The following is a 22,627-nucleotide window of genomic DNA, read 5'->3' as shown; positions in this document are numbered from 1 at the left end:
GGATCAGAGGCTGCCGCGGAAGGAAGGGAGTGAGAGCGGGGCAATCTGTGGCAAAAGTGAAAGAGAGAGCAGTCTTCTCTTTTTCAAAGCACGTACTCGTGCTTGTGGCGCGACCCTGCAAGGTGGATGCCGCCACAAGCACGAGTATGTGATTCGATAAAGAGCAGAACGACGGCTAAAGGTCCTCCTCTGCAGCGCATGTGCGCTGTATGGGCGAGACTTAAAAAAAAAAAAGGGGGGGGGGGGCCAGTCTCTGGACAAGGCAGGTTATCTCATCGTTCAGACCCTTTATATGGGCTTTGAGCCTTAGAAATCCAGTGTTCAAATTGTGTAGGAACCTTCATCTGGCTGTCCCTGTGGGGACCAACACTGGTCTGTCAATCACTGCCCAGAAGAGATCTTGATTACTGTTGCCTATTTCTAAAAAACAAACAATTTTGTATGAGCTTTTTGTTGCGATTGCACCGAATTGTGATTCAATGCTCAGAAATCCTTACCTTGCTCTTCGTGTAGTAAGACCAGCATAGTCCGGAGGGACATATGATCATGTAAATCAGACCACTAATATTGCAGTTACTGAAACTTTTTAGTTTAAGTGTTCAGACCCAGCCCTACTTCTGTCATTTGTTTTAGTGGACTGACACACTGAACAAACAAGTGCCATAGGAGAAGTGTCTGGTCTCTTTAGGTAGAGACCACAGTTATCTTGATAATTTTTAGGTCTCGCCTGTCAACGCGCATTGAGCGGAGCGAGACTATAGGGGCTTAAACAGAGTTTAACTAGACTGACTATTTGATGCTGTGCCCGTGCGCTTTTAGGTCAATGCGCAAGCGCATTGAGCTAAAATGTGCGTGCACATCATCAAATCGCCAGCCATCTGTTCCCCAGCTTGGCGCCTCCGCTCCAGCTCTCTCCTGGCTGCTCCCCCCCTAATTATTCACGGCCAGCCGTACTTTCACGGCCAGCAGGCCGTGTCTTGTTTTTTTTTTTTTTTTTTTTTTTTGCTTGTTTTTTTTCTTCTTTTATCAGATTGGCGTCCGTGCCTTCTTTAGGGAGTGCGCAGTCTGTGTGCTAACCATCACTGCGACTTGCCTTGTTGTACTCTGATGGATTAACGGCCCCACATTGCTATGGCATGTGCGCCCTTTCTTTCACGCGAGATCAGATTACCGGGATATTACAGGCTGGATCTCACTGCAGAGAAACGTCGGGTCTATATTCACCCGGGTGAAAACGCCATTTGCAGTTACAGTTCATTTCACTTTGATCCCAGCGCTGCTGCAGGGGGTGTTGGGCATGTACCGATCTGCTGTGGTGAAACTTCCGGTTAAGTCCAGTGGCCTCTTGGAGCTGACTGTTGATGCCTAATGGCTCTACAGGCTGTGCCTAATTTTAAGAATATTCTGTCGGCGCCCACATTTTCTCAGAAGCATACTAGTGCGATGCCGAATGTCGTGCGTTGCCAAATATTAAGGTCCTATTTCACCTCTGCCTCTTTCTGCCACTGACATACCCTCCCCCGCCCCTTTGTCATGGACTCGTTTTCATCCCTTTTGTTTGTTGTAGTTTTATATTGCCCAATCTGGACCCAATGTTATAGGGGCGCTTTACACAAGCACCGTTTACATTATACAAGGACACATTGATTTTGTTTTGTTGTTTTCAGGCACAGGCCACAGGGACATTAAGTGATTTGCCCACAATCACAGGATGTTCAGTGGATGCCAAGACTAGAATCTGGTGCCCCAGTTCCAAAGTCGCCAGTAGCGCTACATCCAGTCTACCATTTGCTCCTGCCTCCGTGAGCTTCAAAGGGATCTGCTTCACACTTCACGGCCGCCAGGCCGTGACTCAGGAATGCGCACACACCCCACACCCACACCCCCACCCCCGCAATGCTGAGAGCTTGTGTAATCCTGCCGCCACTTTTGTCAGTTTGACAAACAGTTGGATTAACGGCCCCACATTGCTATGACATGCATGTATGTCTGTGAGGAATATATTTAAAGATACATTTCTGATGAAAGTGGCTGGTTCAGCACAGAACGCAAGAACAGTAAAATGCAGCATGGCACGTTTAGCACATTGCTTCTCGGACTTTGTTTATCTGTGCGCTTGAGCATTCCTAAGGGCTACAGTGTCTCTGTTTACCACCATAGGAGCGGCTTCTTAGCATGCTGGTTTTCTCTCTTACGGCCGCGTCTCCCTTTATTACGAATTACCTGATAACGTTCATTTTCTTTCTTTTTAGCATCACATGGCAGTCTGAAAATAGAATTCTTAATCAGTGTTGCATTCCAAATGCTATAGGTGTCACATTCGCGAAAGTTATAACTATTGGCATTGTAAATGACAAAGCTATTATTTTAGCTGTTTTAAAAACTAACTAATAAATAAAATATTTGTCATTTACAAGACCAATAGCTCCAACTTTTCTAATGCGAGACCTATTGCATTTCCAATGCTTGTTTCAGTGTTAGTCTTGTATGTATCAGCCGATCCTTCAAATTTGGGCATCGCTTAAAAGCAAACCTAGGAGCAAAACTCTGCATCGCTTTGTATCACTGTTCACCTGTCCTTTGGCACTATACTCCTACTTGATGGTGACACTACTACGCTACTCTCGTACTACCGACCAATATGATACACTTTGGTTGATTGAATCGCCCTCCCGATGCCCCCACCCAGTGTTCTCTCTATCCTAAGAAACTGGTATAAGCCATCCACACATCCAAGGTTTACCTGAACCCTTCTGTAGTGGGATCAATGACTTGTACCGTCTTATATTACTTGTTCACCTGATTGTATATTGATATGTTTTCTGTACGTTATTATTATCCTACTATGTTAGTGACTATTATATTGCTCCCATTATCTCTGTTCATTCCTGCTGCCCCTACCCCTGTCTCTGTGAAGCGCTCTGATATCTGTAAGGATCTTGTTCGCGCTATATAAAACTTTGAATAAATAAATAAATAGGAGGTGCTAAATTCTTTGAACCAGTGTTAAGTGTATTCCAGTTCCTCCGAATTGAATTTTGAATAGTTGCGGAAAGACTACACTTAAGTAATCCAATGGATGAGTCATTCAACCTGCTAGAACATTGGGTGACCCACTACTACCCTATAGTGAGGTACATATGGACCGACAAAGGCATGTGGAAAGTCCAAATCTTCTGCAGTGAACTGCCAGGTAGCCAGGAGGTGCACCAGGAAAACAAATCCAGTCTTGTATGTTGTATAAAGAGATTCTTTATTCCAAATTCATTTGCTATAAATGCAATCCAGCCATCGCATTTCGTCCAAACACTCATGGAACTTTGTCAGGGCTTTGTATTAGAGTAGGCTAATAGGTCTTAAATAGCCTTAAAACACGAACCGAAGCACAGCTACACAGGAAAAGACTCTTATCATGGTGGCAGATATCGGACCTGGGAATGCCCATTTATACTAACAGTTGTTGCTGGACAGTTGAGGATATTTAAGGCCTATTAGCCTACTCTAATACAAAGCCCTAACAAACTTCCATGAGTGTTTGTTTGAAACTTAACACGTTGGCTGGATTGCATGTATTGTAAATGAATTTGGAATAAAGAATCTCTTTATACAAAATACGGGACTGGATTTGTTTTCCTGGTGCACCTCCTTGCTCTCAAGTTTGTAATCTGTTCTACAGTGGCACTTAAGGGCGACCAGTGCCGGAGGATTTGTGCACCGGTCTTGTTCATTACAATTGGAAAATAAATGAGGTGGAGCATGAGTAGTCCGCCTCCTTTTAGTTTTTGTGTTCAGCAAGGCGACCTAGACTGGAACTATGACTCCATTACTGCTGAAGCACAGTTCTCCTGGGGCTTTTCTGGTGTTTGCACTAAGCAGAAGCCTGGCGGGTCCTGTCACACCGACTGGTGAATCAAAGTTGACGGCCTGGATCTCCAGTCTCTTAACTGTTGCCGACCTCCTGGAAAGTTATGCTCTGTGCAATGGTGCCCCAAATTCGCTAGACCATCTTAAGGAGTATTTTGCAAAGGTAGTCCATGTAGGACAAGATTCTTCTAGGCATCTCATAAGGGCTGGACTAGACACCACAGGTTTTGTGCCTAGGACAGGGGTACTTCATACTTTTTAGTACCTAGAAAAAAGATTGCATCAGGGATGTGCCCGAGGTCTACAATGATGCAAGCGGGTGGAGTTTGCCATTTGTAAGATGTGCCTAGGAGAAGCAAAGCATGTATATTGCGTGGACTGCGAGCTACGGAGTTACTTGGAGTGTTTCTTTCCATACTGTCCTCTAAATGGCGTCTGCAGAAGTCCGATTTGACACTTCTGTTGTGCTGTATCTTTATTGCCATTCCTCTAAAACACCGTGCAGTAAGACTTCCCTGCTTGCATTTCTACATTGGGAGAGTCCAGTGTAAAAAGGGAGCGTCCTGGTTTTTAAATTGGAATGAAATATTCAGATCAATTCCACAGCTTCCCACTTGACCAATTTGTGTGACCCTAGGCAGTGGCTCGATTTCACTTTGCCTCCTCTTTAATCATTATCAAATATAAGGGCACCTTGAAATACATTGGTGCGGAATGTGCACTCTACAAATCATTCTCTTGTGCTTTAATTTAATAAAATTAGAATATTGTCCGTGTATAATAGTCTGTGCGACTCAGAAGGGTCCACATGACCATTGACTTGCCTCTTATCACTACTGGCGTTGTCAGGGTAGGAGGCATGAACATTTGTATGTTCATTTTTTTAAAACCATCACTTAAATATTTCTCAATGCACTGATCTAATCCGATGGAAATGCTTCCTCATGTTAATGAAATACATTTTTTTTGATTTTGCAGAGACCGACATTACCAGTTCAAAAATATCTAATGAAACACATTCATTTTTAAAGACCTACGGTGCAGGGCACCTTACTTCCTTTTCTTTTACTTCAGTTAGTGAGAAAATAAATGCTTACCCGTTTATTTAACATCTTTTGAAGGTTTCTCTTTTAAACAGCTGCATAAGTGCTACTGTTTACCAGTGAGCTGCCTGTAAAGGTCAGGAGGGCTGCAAGCTCCCCCTGGGGTGTACTTTGTAACCTACACCCACCGACCCAGAAAGGAACTTATGCAGCCTGTGGATATCCTCCTTTCTACAGGCCAGGAAGACCATAACCTCAGACCAGTGGGTCCTTCAAATGGCACAGAGATCTGCCCAGAGCATTCACAAAGACGCTTCATTTAGAAGACCAATTTCGGATCCCGCAGCAGGAGGCGTCAGCTCTGCTACAGTAATTAGTGGTAAGGTTGACTTGAGAGCTGGAAATTGGGCACGGGTGCTACTTTTGGTACGTAAGGTTACCAAGAAAGACTGCGGTCGGCGTTTGATCCTAGCCCTCAGGGTCTTAAACTTGTTGCACAACGAAAGATTACATTTTCTGTCCCTGACTGGGTGGTGTCCATAGACTTGCAGGAAGTGTGCTTCCACATACTGATCCTACCACCTCACAGGTGATACTTGTTATTTAAGTGTCCACTACCTACCAGTGTGTAATCCTCAAATTGGGGTTAACATCGATCTCAAATCTTCAGCAAAGCGATGGTGGTTATGGCACATCTGGGAGGGTCTGGAATCTATATTCATGTACCTAGACCATTGGCTGTTCAAAATCGGCTTGTCACAGATTGTCACATTAGTTTCTGGCAATCGCTTGCATACTGTTCATCTTGGGCATTTCCATCAATGTGTCCAAGTCTCACATAGAGCCCCCATGGCACCTCCTGTTCATAGGGTCCGTATTGGATAGCCTACAACATTCTGGGTGGGTGGTCTTCAGTGGCACCTCCACAGGTTGTTTTAATGTTGATGCGGGGGGAGGAGGGGTTCTGTCAGACAATCTCCTTGGATACTGGACTATGCCTGTTGGTTTTTTGAGGAGCACGTCTCTCAATGTTGTCCTACCCGCCACCAGGCGTGGTTATGGTGGTGCCTGATGCATCCTCCCTTTGGGGTGCTCAACTGGAGGAATTGGAGATCAAAATATTCAGGTCTCTAGAAGAGCAGGCGCTGCACATCAACTTTTTGAACAATTCGGCTAGCACTCAAAGCCTTCCTCTGGACTCTTTGCGGTCAGTCCATCCAGATCTCCAGACAATAAGTCTGTGATGTGGTACATCAACAAATAGGGAGGAGTATGGTTTTTACGTTATCTGTTATAGAAGTGAATCTGGGCTTGTGCACTCCAGCATGGGATCTAACTAGTTGCAAACATTTTGTCTTGCTCTCTGATCACCATGGCTGAAAGCCTCGGTTTCTGCCATCTTGCTGACTACAAATGGTGTCTCCACCCAGATGTGATCCAGTACATTTTAGCTATGAGGAGCATCCCTCGGGGGGCTGTTTGCCATTTGCAACAATTCGGATTACCCTCTGTGCCCTTCAGAATCCACTGCACAGAGATTTGAGGGACTCCTTGTGATTGACGTGAAGCTTTCACTTCACTGCATTTTCTCCAAGATACTGGATTCCTCAAGTTCTGAGGAAGATTAGCCATAACTGCACAAATCATTTTCATTGCTCAACACACCTCCAGCACATCTTTCGGTCTTCCATGCTCCGTCTACATCTCAGGGTGAGCTTCCTTTCCCATTCGAGGGGCAGGTGCTGCATCCCCAATGTTCGGAGATGGTCAACTTAATCATAGCAGCCAGTTTACAAAAACTCCACTCTGGAAGGTGGAATGTTTGTCACCAGGTTTGTGGAGCCCACATTTTTTCCATTGAGGGCTCACCTGTAAACTTCTTTCATTTCATGTCTTGTATGCCCAGTAATGCTCTGAGGTGAGCATTTTTCAAGAGAATACATTGCTGCCTTGTTGACAATACTCTGCCTTCCATACTAACCATCTTGTTTCATGATAAAGTATTTTGAAAGAGTTGCCCCTTGTATTTCCTTCAACTCCTCTTGTGATGTCACTTTAACTTTCATGATTGGGATGCTTTTTGTTCCCTTCACACATTTGATGGGCCATCCCTTTGACCTACTACACGGATGGCAGTTGCGCCTTTTCTGCTCATAACCGTTTTGCTGTGTTTTTTTTTTTTTTGGGGTGTTCATTACTTTGCAGAGGTGTCGCTGAGATGCAAGCAGGGAGTGACAGTCTTTCCGTTACATGTTTTTTTAATGGACAAATTAGTTAGGATTATAATGGCTTTCCTTCCTATTGTGATACCCCTCTTCAACTGGGACTGTCATCCCTCCTACCCATGGCCTCACCCGACCACGGAGACATTTTTGTTTTTACATGAAGCTCACGAAGGCGAAATGTCCTGGCAACCAGCTTTGTGGGGATGGAATGCAGCAGAAAAGGCAGAAGAATGTTCTGCTTAATTATACTTTGGTTACTAAAATATCCGCAGTGCCAAGAAGGAACTGCCAGATGGAATCAGAAGAGGGAGCTGATTGAGATGTGTTCAGCAGGTGAAGAATCTGCAGGTGAAGAATCTGCAGGTGAAGAATCTGCAGGTGAAGGTATCTTTGAGTGATACTCTTATCTACTTGCAGGTTCCGAATTTATTTACAGTCACCCCCCTCCGCTCTGAAGATTGCTTATAAACCATTTGAAGTTTGCTTAGACTGATCCACTCCAATTTGTCTCTTCCTAATTTCAGCCTATATGGGTGTCAAAAAATGGTATTAGAACTGACAGTGCGCCCAGATTGATCGCTTTGTGGCTCCATTGACCTCACGGTGTATGGTGCAGAGAGGAAGTCTGTGCCCTTAAAGGTGTGGAAGAGCTATAGAAACATCCAGTCTGGCACCTGGGGATATTTTAACAGGTGAAGAATCTGCTGGTTGAGGTATCTTTCAAAAAGACAGTTACCAAAGGTAAGTAACATTTTCTTCCATGCTGCCATTGAAATCCTCTTTTCCAAACTGCATGGTTATTTTAAAGCCTGCATTCTTGTCAGTGGTCATCAGGCCCCAGGTGTGCCCTCGAAGGGGGTTATGCAAGTTTGATCTCCAGTTAAAGTGGTCCCCTTGTTTGTGACCTATTTCAAAAGGGCTGGAGTATAGTGCGCATTCAGATCATGTGAAGGAGGTCCATTCCTGTCTAAGCTTGGGGCAGATAGCTAGGAACAATCAACAGTTTGTGGTGGTGTACTTCATTGAAGTAGGCGTGAAGAAAGTAGTGCGCATTCAAACTCGCTCTCACATCAACAATGCCACCCTTTCTGTTTTTTTGTCATTAAAAAGGAATATTGGAGATGCCCTTGCTTTTTGCTGGAGTGATGCTCACATCAGCTGAGCCAGTTGACTTTGGTCAAAAATCAAAAAGGTCCAGTCATGCAGGGATGTGGAATTTAATAAAATATCTACTTGTCCATGGGACAGGTTGCTTCATAAATCTGCTTGTCCTTTAAAACCAATCCCCTTGACCCTTTGGTGCCATGTAGTGCAGTAACCAATTATGGCCACAATCTCAATATGTAAGGGCTCTGATAATAGAGGGGAACTTGTAAACGCTTAACAGAATTTTGCTTGAGCAAAGCTATAGATGCATATACTAAAATGCAGTTCACAAATATTTTCCATGAGTAAGATTTCTTAGTCTACTTCTATAAATTCTTGGGTATTCATGAAGCCGTAAATCTGCACCAATGCAAGGACATATACCATGGGGCACTTCTGTGGCTTCTTTAAGAATTAGGCCCCTAATTAGGTCTAGTGTTAACTAAGGCATTTTGTTAATCTGTCAGCTGGCTTCACTGTTAGTTACATCGTTCTGCTCTTTAGCAAAAGAATATACTAGCACAGAATTTTTTTTTGTTCAGTCCCAGGAACTCAGGAAGTGCTGTAGCAATGTGTGCTTTTTGAGACCAGAAAATATTTGTTTTTTGCCAACTTTTGTAATAATGGTGAGGGCACGGCAGCTCCCACAACAAAGTACTACAAAGACATACACTGACAAAACCGAAAGGCTGACCACTGGTATAAGGCTTGTTGGTTTTGCCAATGCTTGTTTTCATGTTTCCCATAATCTTCATGAAACTGCTTGCACTGATTTTCCATTATGAGTATTTTTGGGGAAATACGGGATGCATCAACGCATCTTACTAAATTATGCTTCAAAGAAATGTACTTAAAATTTCAGAATGGTTGAGCAAAACATTTCTTATCCTAGTTTTTTGTGAAAGTTGTATTTTGAAAGCAAGAACCATCAATCTTTCTTGCAAGCTTCTGCAAATATTTTCATCCATTCAGAGCATTCTGAGGGCATTATACATAGCCTCATATTAAACTTGCAAACCTGTGTACACATTTTTATACTGGGATCACTGTTAGCAGTGAAGTCCAAGTTTTACAACATTTCCTTAAAGCGCTCACCATAATAATAAAGGCTTTGCTTTAATGAACCATAAATGCAAGTTCAAACAGCATTAACGTATGGACACAAATATTACCTTAACTGTAGCCAATGCCCTTACCCGATTCATAATGTGGTACTGTAAACTGGCAGCCAAAGGGTTTGTGCTGAAGGGATTGGGCCTTTTTGTCCCAAGGACAAAATAAACATGTTGTCCTTGACCCCCAAACGATTTGTCCTGGGTGTCCAAGAATTCCACCCCTCTGAGTCATGTCTTATTGGTTCCTTTTGTAGCTAACTTCCACTGGATAATCTGTTCCTCCTCCACCCATTACAGGTAACTCTGACAATCGGCATTGATCAGATGTATCCATGATACGACCCTCAAATATCCATGAGTAACAAATCTCCACTTCTGTCTGGGATCCTGAACGCCTGGGGATGAAAAAACCATATGTATTGCATTAATCCTGTTAATGCCTATGACTGATCACATTTTCACCTGCATAATGACCTATTAAGGTGTGACGGAGGATTTGAGCTATCTCTCCCCAAAAGTTGTTGCTTTTTATATTGACTGAAGCTATTTGAAACGGTTACATTTCCAGACCCCATTTCATTTTTTTATTTTTTTATTTTTTTTGGGTCAACCTTAACCCTTCACTATTACTCTCCTTAACCCCTCCCTTAAACAATTGAGTCTGTTATGGGGTTGGGGAATTGCTTTGTGCTGCCACTAGTGCCAGCTTTAAATTTACACCTACTACTTCCGCAGTCATGTACATGTTGCGTTACTCTAGCTCTAATCCATATCCCTTACTCTAAACATCACCCATGCAATAAAACTAACCAAACTGTATCCCTTACAATTGAGTGGTGAGTTCAGAGTTGGAGGGAACTTTTTGCTCACCATAACCAATGCACCTTGATTTTTTTCTCTCAAACCATACCAAGACCCCCCCCCCCCCCCCCGAACCCAAATCCATCCCCGAATTTCTCCCTTACCACTTTGCTGAGCCATGCATTTCGCACTAATTTTAAGCTTGATAAACGTTAGTGTATTCCCTAACACTTGGTTACTCTTCGGAGTGTGTGTGAGTTCACTGAATAGACTCCAAAGCTCAGCTACCCTTCAGAGGGATGCAATGCAGAGGGATCCCCAACTGTGTTGAACTAGACGACCGGTGCCACAAGGAAGCACCAGTCATTTGGGGACTCTGCCTGCTCTCCTAAGTAATGACTCGAAGGTAAATACTTACAGAAGGAAATGGTCTTTGTGTTCCCATTATGCCTGACACTGTTTTAAGGGCAGTTAAGGCCCAGAAGAAATACTTACGGGTGCCTCCTGGTGTCACTGGTCTTATGGTTCAGCAGGAGAGAACTCTGCATCCCTCCTGGATGCAGATTTGGGTTGTTTGATGTGTCTTGGTGGTTTGATGTGAAAAAGGTAACCATTGGGGAGAAGTTCACAGTTCGAGGCAAGGGTCTGGTTTTGTGTAGGGTACTTTTAATGGATGGGTGAGGGTTAAGTAAGGGATGTGGATTATGGTTCAATTAATGGAACATGTACATGATGGTGTTAGAAGTAGATGTAAATAGTAGGGTGACACTTTAGGCACAACCCCTTGCCATAAAATAGAGCACCAATGGTTGGTGTTAAAATGTTAAGGATGGACTTATAGTAGGGGTACTGGGGAAAGTTTAAAGTAAGTCTAAAGATCCATATGTGGTCAAAAAAATCGCCTCTACTTTTTTGCACTTTATGCTAGACAGGTAATAAAAAAATATTTTAATTAATAAACATCCAGAAAAGGTATCATGCACATGATTGAGTTTGTCAAGTACCTCTGCTTATGTGCCTGCAGCAAAGTCTCTGACCGGCATCTGCATAAGAGCAATCTTTTTTGCAAATGTGGTGCTGATAGTCGTCTCCAGTATTAAAGCCATCAGATGTTTTGATAATCATGACACAACTGATGGTTCCGGCATAGGTTGATTGCTGACTATCCCAACAGTCTAGGTGAGCTTTCCTTAACATCTGTTTCTAAGATTGTAACTTTGAATACCATAAATGTAGCAGTGAGTGTTCTCCCATTGCAGTAGCTTTTCTGAGCTAATTGCACTTCCCGATTGCTTTATCGGTCTGTAGGAGAGTCCTAAAAGGCAGTCTGTTGAAAGAGCTCTATAGGACCTTCGCGCCAGCCCATATCATACCATTGCTTGGCTTTCAGTCATTTGCTTTTTTTTTTATGGCTTTTCTTTTTCTTTTGGGTTCCTCCTCCTGAGCATAGCTTCCTTAATCTTTCATTGGATGACGTGTATGCTTCCACTGCTCACATTCCGGGAATAACTTAATTCTTTCTTCAAGCACTCAATGAGTGTTTTTGCTCTCCTTTGTAGGTCTTGCCTGGCAAAAGCAGCGCATACGCTGCTCTCGCCATGGAGAGAACCTTTTGGAATCAGTTCTCCCCAAAGCTTGCTTGCATGCATGCGTCTGCATGAACAACTATGGCTGCTCTCACCATCTGTCCAATGCAGACAGCATGCGCGTGTCCCTACGCACTGTGGACAGTCCGAAGCCATCTTGTCTAAATCGCGTGTTCACCATGCTCACTCCCCCCACCCCTTTCGGGTTCACCAAGCTGCCGTGCTCACTCCCACCACCTCCCCTCACCCACTCCCTACGACTACCCCATTTCCACCCCACCCCTACCTGCCTGTGACTGTTACTAGGGGCCTCTGTGTTCACAGGAGGCTGAGGGCTCTCTCGTTCTCCAGTTTTTCGAGTGGAACAGAGATACAGCTATTACAGCACGGCAGACGCATCATGTGCGAAACGTGGCAAGCTAGCTAAGTGTTATGAACTCAGAAGAGCGCATCTCTCACACTGCGCGTGTACTCTGCCTGTGCAACCGAGATCTTGTTTGAAAAAGCTGTGTCTAATAGGGACCTGAACATTTTCATGGGTAATAGCTAGGAATTAGTTCACAATAGCAAGGCAGCATTCAAGTTTACTTCATGCCCTAGAGTGAATTCCATTTGCATGCATGAGAATGCAATAGAAGCAAGGAGAACGGCGACCATGCATTGATTTGGTCAGTGCGCATGCAAGGCCACCCATGTCTCTGCGAGCTTACCTCCTCATTATAAAATGGCAGCAACTAAATCTGCACACAAGGAGGCATATCATGAAGCCGCTTTCTTTGACCTCTCATGAGACGTCTGTGCGACTTAACCACATACATTAACTCAATTTCTGAGGTAATGCATGTTTTGCTTACATCGGAGCTCGGAAAAACACGGTAGGTACGGACTGTTTCCGATCTCTGCTATCGTAGAAATCTGCATTAACTTTGAGAATTTTACTTAATGAATGCACTCAAAAGGTTGCAGAGGCAACCGCAGGCACAGCACAGAAAACAACATCCTAGTACGGCCCCTTGAGCATCCGGTCTGAGACAAACAGGCCACTGTTTATCTCCCTGCCTGGTGGCACCTTCCCACCTTTAAGGTCAAATTGGATGCTGGCCTCATGAAAGTAAGAGTACGTAAAATGGGCTAATTAGATTTGCAGCAGGTCAGTCAGTCAAATTCAAAGCACGTGTTCTGGACGGGAATGAAAGTCTCAGCTGCTGCTGCTGTCTGTTCCTTTAAGCCAGATGAGTGACCAGGATGGTTTAACACGCTGTTCCAGACAAAAGTTTCCACAGAGAGGCATTATTTTGCAGGCTTTCAGTATATTATTCCGTGGCGCAGCAAGGATATCATTTGCTCTAATGCAAGCACAATAAATGCCACCTATCCTCTTGTTTTAAAAGAAAGACGCCATTATTGGGGGTCACATGGGTCCCTTATGTGCTGGTGCAACTGTACCTGTTGTACTATTGTTTGCTACTACTCTGCAGGTATGCCACATTAACGGATCATTTTTGGTGATTTGTAGCATTTTGCGTGACTCTAACATTGGGTTACACTTCATGCCAATTCAGATGCCCGAGGACTAGTATGAGTAACAAGACTCAAGGCGAACCATGATATTGACAAAGTTGTACTATTCCATGATTTTGCGAGATGCATCAATTGGTACTCCATTACTCCTGGGTCAAACCAGGCAAGACTGAATCGGGCTTTGCAAAAATATTCAAGCCACCTCCACACTGCAGGATGCTGTGCTTAAAACTGGACTTTTAAGATATGGTTATAGCTATTGGCATTGTAAATGGCAATGCCTTTTATTTGTGTTTTTAAAAACAAAAATACAAGGCATTGTCATTTTCAATGTCAATAGCTCAATCTCTCGTAAATGCGAGACCTATTGCATTGCAAATGCTTGTTTACTGTTACTTTCAAATGCCCACCCATCCTCCCCATGGGAGCTCTGTTTTGCTGGCTCATCACCCACCAACCAGTTCAGCCATTGTTTCTCCACTGGCTTAAAATAAACAAAAAATATAATCCCTTGCCACCCATTTCAATAACATTTCTCGTTTTTTCAGGGACACAGCAGCTGCCATTTGCAGGTGGGCTGCTCCATTTTCAAGAGTGCAGTCTTAAAACAGTAAACAAAAGAGATGGTGGCTGGATAATTTGTATGCGTGTACGTGGTAGGGCCTTTGTGCACATTTGTCATTACGCATCCACCAACATAGGGAATGATACAGCTCCTAGTCGCATCATGACCATTATGCAAGCGTGTGTTCAGATCATCCTTTCTATCACGCCTGTACCTCTCCCCCCCCCCCCCCCCCATTTTTTCACACTGCCTTTGCCAACTTTTAACCTCCCACCCCCTCTTTTTAGGTCTCGCCTGGCGAAAGCAGCACATGCGCAGATCTCGCTATTGCGAGTACCTTTTGGAATCTATTGTGTTGAGGGCTTTTATGCATGCGCCTGCATGGACAAACATGGATGCTCTTGCCATTTGTCCATAGCAGACAGCATGCGGTGTCCGTAGGGACTGTGGACTGTTTCACCCCATTTTGTTGCTATAGCAACGCAAATGCCGCTTCGCTCCTAGCTCCGATCCAGCGCGCACCTTGCAGTTCCCCCGGGGCACAAGCAGGCATCCACTTCGGTCTTTTTGCTGACCTGCAGTTCCCCCGGAACACATTTGTATGCAGCACGATCCGCTTTCACTTTAGCGGTCTTGCTGCTTTATATAATTTACAGCCCTCAAGTTTCTATTTGGATCGGTTCCGTGGAGAGTTGTTTGCGCAAGAGTTTTGCTTCCTGAGGTCTTAGACTGTATTTGCAATCCAATTTGGTGTCCTGCAACAAGCTGGTGCAAAAGGGACTACTCCAGGGGGGCAGGCGTGGGACTGCATTGCTGGGAAGGTCGGGTATTCATGTCTAAGTTCAGTTATTTTCACGTCCTCACACCAATAACTTGGAATATTTTTCATTTCAATGACTGCTCCCTTTTTTACACGTTTTATCAGGGCTGTTTGTCATGACAATAGCCACCAAGCTTACCCTCGTTGGTGGCAATACGGTATGTGAGGAGATGATTTAACTCTTTCAGAGCAGCGTGTGTAGCAGTCCTTATGTTCCACTCCGTATCGCAGATACCTTTCAGTGTTTTCTCACTTCTAACTATTTTATTTAAGTGGCTTGTTTAGAAATGTCTGCTTCATCTTGTGTACCATAGCAGTCCCAGACACCTTTGCGTAGCAACCAGTTCTACAACACATGTTCCTGTGGGGTGGGGGGGTTCTGCCGACAGAGCTCTGCTGAACTGCCGTTCTTCCACACACTTCTCTCTCTCTCCTCCCACCTCCCACCTCCTGGGTGTGTGGGGGGGGGGGGGGAATAGGCTCGGTCCACGCGGTGATGCATGCCCCTCTTAGTGATGTGCCCTGCTACTAATCTTATGCCAGGCAACGCAGAAGCGGGTCGCCGGCGCCGGCCTTTGCACACATCTGTCTCAGTCCAACATGCATGTCTTTCCTATGCCCCTCGGTGCCACCTGCAGGTGGGTTTCACCCACTGGGCTTCTCTGGCAGGTGCCAGGTGCAGTGCCCTTACCACAGCCCTGGCAGCGCTGCTGGGTACACGGCTGCAGCCGCAGTAATTGGCCCCAGGGGTGGCATCTGCACTGTTGAGGCTTCCATCAGCGTCGCCGATAACTGTGTGGGGGAGAGGGGGCTGCAAGTATAGGGGGGGGGGAAGATGGGGTTAAAGCACATATCAATTCATTAGGGCATTAAGTGACCATCTAGTTTGTAATCATTTTGCCACAATCCGGGCCCATTCTCCTCCCCCGCGCCGTCTTCTCTTTCAGTCGCACTCCTCCTGTAAACAATTTGATTCACATTATTGATGCTTATTGGCAAGATCGGCAGTAGTTTATATTCCACGGGCGTCTATGATGTCTCAGCGGTATTTTCTTCCGTTTATCTCCCCACTTTCCCCTCTTCTCACAAAATCTGTAAATTCATTCCCATTCCCTCCTCCCTTTTTTCCCTCGCACGTTCTCCTTCCCATCTTCCTCGTTACCCTCATTTTCTCCTCTTTTCCGTCCGTATTTCACCATTTTTATGTTTGGCCTGGGGCACGGAGCTCCTAGCTCCGCCCCCAGGAGAAATCTTTAGTTTTGCAGTATGGGGGACTTGAATCCGCCCTCTGTTCCATTGGCTAGCTCCATAAATGGAGGCTAGCCATTGGAACTGAGATCTGTCCGTCATGGCCGGACCAGATTCGTGGGCGTTCCTGCATTTTTTTCCCCTCTCCACCCTTTTTGCATCGTCATTGGGCGGTGGGCGGAGTTTTTTTTTTTTTTTTTTTTTTGGGTGTTTACCTCATTTCATGCCGACCACGGCCGCCGGAGGAAGTCCAGGTGAGTGCGTTCCTTTACCCCCCCCCCCCTCCCGCTGTCCGTGTCTTGAACCGCCCCCCCCCCCCCCCCCCCCCCCCCGCTGTCCGTGTCTTTCCCGCCCCCCTTCCCGCTTCCGTGTCTAAATTTCGTGTAATATGCTCGGATAAACACTTTTCAATAGTCCACTCGTCGTTGAATTTTCAGTCATCTTTTATTTGTGGACATATATTGATGTATACCGCCCCCATGCATTATCCTCCGGGTCACAAACATCAAGACATCCGGTCCATTTTTTCCTTGAACTGCCCAGATCCGCCATGCTGCGCTAGTCTGTTTTCGCGTCACGGGTAGGCGGAATCCATGAAGAGCCAATCAAGTCACAGCCTGGACACGCGTCACTTTAGCAGTAAATTGCAGTGCAGACAATAACAACAGAGGCAGCTTTGTTAACAGACACACACAAAAAGAACTTAGAAGTCGTGCTAGGAGCAGCAGGACAAGCTGCCGAAGGAGAGAGCTCTAGACGGGACAGCAGCATGTCGCAAACCGAGGGGCCAATGTCGCAGGAGGAAAATTTACAGGGTAAGGGTTTAGAGTTCCCCCCCCCCCCCCACCCTCTCCTTCAGGAGCCTCGTCGTGTCTGAGCAGCGCGTGTGACACATATATCTTCCTAGAAAGTGTGTTCGATGGATTCTGTTTATCGAAAGAGGCAATACATGATAAACAACCGGGGCAGCCCGTACTAAAATTAGATTATTAGTGCCCGAACCATGGCGAATATCGTTTTTGGAAGACGTGGAGAGGAAAGATGAATAGCTACGCTGAGTGTGAAACGAAGAGGAGTGCAAAGGTTCTCTACAGGACGCCAGCAGGGGGCCGGGCCCGTAGGATAAACAAACTACATGTGACCGCAGCAGTAATTACAATTATCCTTTGTAGATTGCCTGCTAGTTTGATCTGTGGCCTTCCTCCTAAAATTCACCTCTAGAGACTGTACTGTCTCCATGTCATGTATTGCATTTTAAGAACATTTGGCATTTTGACCTGTAGCACTATACCAGCTGGCTTTTTGAGCTCATATTGACAAAAGCACAACTATAAGCACCTCACTCCCACAGACAGTCGAACATCACAGTAAATCTGTGGATCTCTCTTGTTCTTGACTACCACTTGTTTCTTTTCCTGGTCATATTCTTGGCCACCCATATGCACCACTGGAGTGAATGTCAACTCAGTAAATGATCCGGTGGTAACCTTGATTTAACATTCTTTCTTTCCATTTGCGGGCAATTTTTGAGTCTGAGCTTTACTACAGGCCTAGTCTGAATTTCTTATGGTGTCCATTTTTAACAGTAGACTCGAGAAAGCACTTTAAATACCCCAATTCAAATATCCTTTTCAGAAAATCAGAATGACGAGACGCCAATACCTCTACTAATAGAAGATTTTTTGTAATCCAGGGCATAACGAATCCGTCCTTTAAGATGTGTAGCTTTCTTTTACATTGTGATGTTGGGCAAGTTTTTTTTTTTTTAAATACACTTTTGGCTGACTGTTGCATTGGATCCGCTGTGAATAACAACATGCAACAGAATGTGAATAATAACATGCAATAAAATGTGTTTTTCTGTACTCTGACACGATGTTTAGTTACAAATACACTTCGAGCTAATTGAAGATATCTTGCTGTCTGTCGGAAAACCATACTCGTTCTGTTTCGCCAAATGTTTCGAGTACCTTTGGCGCATCTGACCCTGTTGCATGACATTCTCTAATGCACAACACAATGCTTGCCAGCAGGGTTTTGCACGATGAACACATAAGTTACACACGATCGTGCATTTAATGTGATTATAATAGCAGTTGCAAGTGTGTGTGGGGCTCTTGCGTGTGTGTGCCTGGGGGGGCTCTTGTGTGGGGGGGCTCTTGTGTGGTGTGTGTGGGGGGGCTCTTGTGTGGTGTGTGTGGGGGGGCTCTTGTGTGGTGTGTGTGGGGGGGCTCTTGTGTGGTGTGTGTGGGTGCAAATGCAATACGTCTCGCATTTGCGACAGAGTAAGCTATTGGCATTGTAAATGACAATGCCATTTATTTATCGGTTTTCAAAACCAACACATAAATAAAGTTTGTCATTTACAATGCCAATAGCTCTAACTTTTCCGAAGGCGAAACCGTTGCATTGTAAATGCTTGTTTATTGTTGATCGTACTCCCCTCTTTCCCCCTATTTCCTCTCTTCCCTTCTCTCCCATCAGTCTCTCCACCATGTCCCTTCTTGTTCGTATACTTTCTCTTTATACATATTCTCTCATTCTTTCCCACCAATGTCCCCATACATTCATAATCTCTCCTTCACATCTTATCTTTCCATTCTCCACTTCCTTTCTTCTCTTACCCAATCTCTCCGTCCTTTCTCTTTTCACATCATTCTTCTGTTCTCTGCTCATACGTTGTCACTACCCCCTCTTACTTGCAGGGGAAATCCCCCTACTCATGTTTCATTCTCCTTGTCTCCAGCCATTCTCTTGTCCCTCTTTCTCTCCACTCACTATATCCTACGTTTCTTTCTCTTTCTTCTTTCCTTTACTTCTCTTCTGGCGTCCCTCAAGTTCATTGCCATTTAGCCCTCCTGAGACTGCACTGTTCTAAGATGGCCCAAGCTTGCTACAAACCATCTTTTAAAATCTGGCCTCGTCTTACTGCTAGATGGAGTACGGTTGTTCAAAAATATAAGTCCAGTGGAAAGGTTTTGCAAAGGCAGCTTTGGGTGAAATTCAGCCGCGGCCCTTGCAGGTAAGAGCAGTGGGTGCAGGTGGGGTGGGATTTCGACAGCCGACGATGAGGCAAAAGTATTTCATTTTCACTCGTGGTCGTCTCTTGAATTCCCCCCGACCCCTCCCCCAATGAAATTCCCAGCTTAAACAAAATTAAGTTGGAGAATCTTCCCACATAAAACAAGCATTGGCATAGCCAATTGGTCTCTTAGAAGTATTTAGTTATGCAGCACATATCCTTACAGCAACAACATTAACTGTTGCATAGCTAAACACTTATAAGGTCCCAAAGGCGAGACCTATTGGCTATGCCAATGCTTGTTATCAAGGCACCCACTCTGGGAGAAAATTATGCCCTGGTTTTCTTCAACACTGGCTAGCAGCATATTTAAAAAAGGCAAATGGATGTATTCTTTTTTTTGGTGTTTTTTTGTTGACTGCAGATTTGGCGAGGTCTTCAGGCAGTGAAGTGGATGGTTGAACAGTGATAAGCTAAATATGCCATTTTCATGTTAATTGGTTTAAATTTTTACCTGTAAGTAAATGTCACTGGTTCTTCCAAGGTACTAGTCTTCAAATCGCAAACCTGTGATTTGGATAAATATTGCTGCTGGTGAGCGACACTACATTGGAAAAACACCTGTTAATGTGGGGTAGACTGTGTTTTAACCTGAAAATCGAGGACTGACCCTAATCTATTGTCTCTTCTCTTGCAGCTGAACCCTTGCCTCTGATGGACCTCTGTCGGAGGTCTGTGCGCCTTGCTCTAGGAAAAGACAGACTGAGCGAAATCCATAGCCTTCCACTGCCAGCCTCTCTCAAGGGCTATTTACTATACCAGTGACCATGGGATTGGCATGGCTCTGTCTCACAATGTGGACTTATCTAGCGCTCACAGCCAGAGTTGTGCCCTCAACTCCTGTAACCGACTCTGCTGCTGAGGTCCTCGTCCTGCCTGAGAAGTACATCCAACGGAAGGGCTCTAACTTTCTTCTGTCCAGCATGTTCCAAGTATTAGAAGGTTCTTTTGGTGGAAGTAATGTTTCTGCTCATAGTCCAATTAAGATTGTGCCACCCTTTTTTTTAAAGGCGAGTGGATCAAGAGAATGCAGAATATTGATGCAAAACACATGATAATGGCTTGCTTTCGTGGAGTACGGACGGCAGTAGGTACCGGGGACTGTAATGAGGCAGTTTTGTGATCTGATCATGGGAGCTCTGGCATCAACGCCACATACCACCATTTCTAACCTGGTCTTATGCAGATGCTTCAGTTGAGTCAATGCTTCTAACCTGGCAGCTTTTTCGTTTCAGAGCATAGTAATTTATTCAGAATGAAGGTCTTGTTTCTATGTTCTATTTGTTTATGTCTTTTGCTCGTTTTATCTGTCGTCCCAAAACTTAACACTAAGCCTGGGGTGAGGACGGGCGTTGCTGTTACGTTTCTCAACTTTGTGTTGCAGAACATGAAAAAATAAGAGCCGCCGTGGCTGAATTTGCTCCTCACCTTCACAATTCAAGTGCAATAGTGACTTTAAATCCTATCCAATTTGGCTGTTTTACCCAGAAAATCCACCACCCTGCAGGTGCAGTGTAGGATAGATGTTTATGACCAGGGATGAAGACATTGCTGCTTTGCTGATGAGAAGATACTATAGTGATTCTTGCAGGATGTGAGTTTTTGATGCTGCACTTTATATTGGTGAGCTGCTGGAGAGTTGGTGCCATCACCTGTGAGTAGGGCAGGCGGGGAAGAAAAAGTTTCAACTATTAACCCTTTTTTGCTGATCAAGAATTTGTGTGCACCTCTTTAGGAATGCAGGTGAAGTGGCATTGACTTGTCAATATACTTTGCCTTACACAGATGCGTATCCTCAATGCCTAAAGGAAATGGCATTGGCACATTTTCATTCTCCACATCCTTGCTGCATTGCGCTTTTCTTTTTTTTTTTTGGGTCTGTTCTTAATGAAGTACAGTGGCAGAATGCAACCATGCTCTGCAGTCTGTTGCCGATACGACCTCAAGCTGTAGTCTTGAAAGTGCCCTAACCTTATAGGTGCACTGTTCATCTAGAAGCATGGCAGCGCTGGGATCTGTATCCCTTCCGCTACATTGCGCCGATTGGTTTGGCCTTGCTGGACTGGGCTCCCTACCAGGTTCTCCCCTCTAATCTTACCCTGTTTTACATTGCACATTTTTGTCTGGGACTTTGTCACAAAGGTACCATTGTTGGATGAATTTATCAAATTGTTTAATATATGTTGAATTGTGAGTTTGTATGTTATTGCCTGCTTCTTGGTACCATTTTTTTTAAATATGAAGTATATTTTTTAACGCACAATGGTCCCAAGAATTTTGTTATTAGGACATTTTCCCTTCTCTGTTCACTTTTAGGAAGGTTTTATGCTTTGGGGTGTTGGAGGGGCCTTCCTGGTAGCATTGGATGCCTAAGGAGTTGTAACATGGCTATTGAAATTGCTGGACACTCTTGCCTTTTTAATGCAAGCGGTCTTCCGCCATTGCTAAAGTGGGCACAGGTTCCCCATACTCTTGTCTTCTTCCAGAACCGTGTTTGTTGCTTGTACAGTTTTAAAATGTCTTTCTACCTTTATTCCTGTAGATAATGTTAATTTACCTAATAAAGAAATAAAAGTTTATTAAATATTGAAAATGTTGATCAGTCAGCTGTTTGTAGCTTAAGCATTCACATGTGAATTGCGCTTTATTTTGTATGAGTTTCAGCTTGTTCATAAACGTTTCCTGTTTGCTAAACGTTTATAATGTTAGATTCCTAGCTAGCAGACTCCGACGAGTGGCATGCAATTCAGCAAAACTAACCTGCAGAGATTGTGGACCCCTGATTTTCTAGCTGGCTGTGCTTGGCTTAGTGGCCATCCATCTTCAGATCAATCATTACCCCATTACAATACCTTCTGTGTCAACCACATGCTTTATCCCTTTAAGTACTTGTTTTGTTTTACTAATGTTAGCTTTTATTCTGTTCCTCTTTTTCTTCGAACTTTCCTTCCGATCACTTTGCATGAAAGATGGTTGTCAAGAGGATGCCTTGTCATTTATAATCTGGGAGAGAGAATCTTTGTCCTGTGCAGTATTTTATGTCCTACTTGACATATGGACTTGTTCTTAGATACTGAATGGGGGACAGGGAGTCACTCATTCCACAACTGTTTGCAGCTTCTGAATATTAGTTGCATACTATGCATTTTTTTTACCCCTTCGCTGCTAGGCCTTTTCCCCTCCTGTGCTAAGCCTTATTTTGGCTATTTAGGGTAGTCCGTGCTTAGGTACCTGTAACTCTTTGGCCACATAAGGTATCCACGCCAATTTTGCGTCCTTTTCTTCCAACATCATGGGGATTCCTAAGGTACCCAGGGTTTGTGGATTCCCTTGGAGGGGTCCCAGAAATTAAGCAAAATACAGTAAATCTTTGTTTTTTTCAGAAAATTGGGAAAAACGGGCTGCAAATGAAATCATCTGGGGGTTTTCCCTGCAAATGTTATCAAAAAAGGGTTTCTGGGGCTGAAATCACCATTTTCTCAGCTTTTAGGGAATGACCGTCTTTTGTCAGAGAACCAACATTTTTCACAGTTTTGGCATTTTTCTGGGACATAGCCTATTTTTGCTATTTTTAGTGCTTTCAACCTCCTTCCAGTTAATGGTAGAAATGA

At 44.4% G+C, this 22,627-nt stretch overlaps 1 protein-coding gene across 1 annotated transcript in view; it reads left to right on the top strand.

The window, feature by feature from the left end:
• The window catches only part of SPSB1 (splA/ryanodine receptor domain and SOCS box containing 1), a 132,300-nt gene extending 110,691 nt beyond the window's left edge, over positions 1 to 21,609 (top strand). The window contains exon 3 of the mRNA XM_078642301.1: positions 19,654 to 21,609. Within this exon, the coding sequence (XP_078498427.1) occupies positions 19,654 to 19,781 (128 nt within the window). The 3' untranslated portion in view covers positions 19,782 to 21,609. The remainder of the gene's footprint in view (positions 1 to 19,653) is intronic.
• Positions 21,610 to 22,627: the final 1,018 nt, after the last annotated feature.

Source organism: Lissotriton helveticus, chromosome 5_1, assembly GCF_964261635.1.
Source record: "Lissotriton helveticus chromosome 5_1, aLisHel1.1, whole genome shotgun sequence".
Classification (NCBI taxonomy): Eukaryota; Metazoa; Chordata; class Amphibia; order Caudata; family Salamandridae; genus Lissotriton; species Lissotriton helveticus.
Note: the sequence above shows the minus strand (reverse complement) of the source record. Positions and strands in the feature narration are given on the sequence as shown.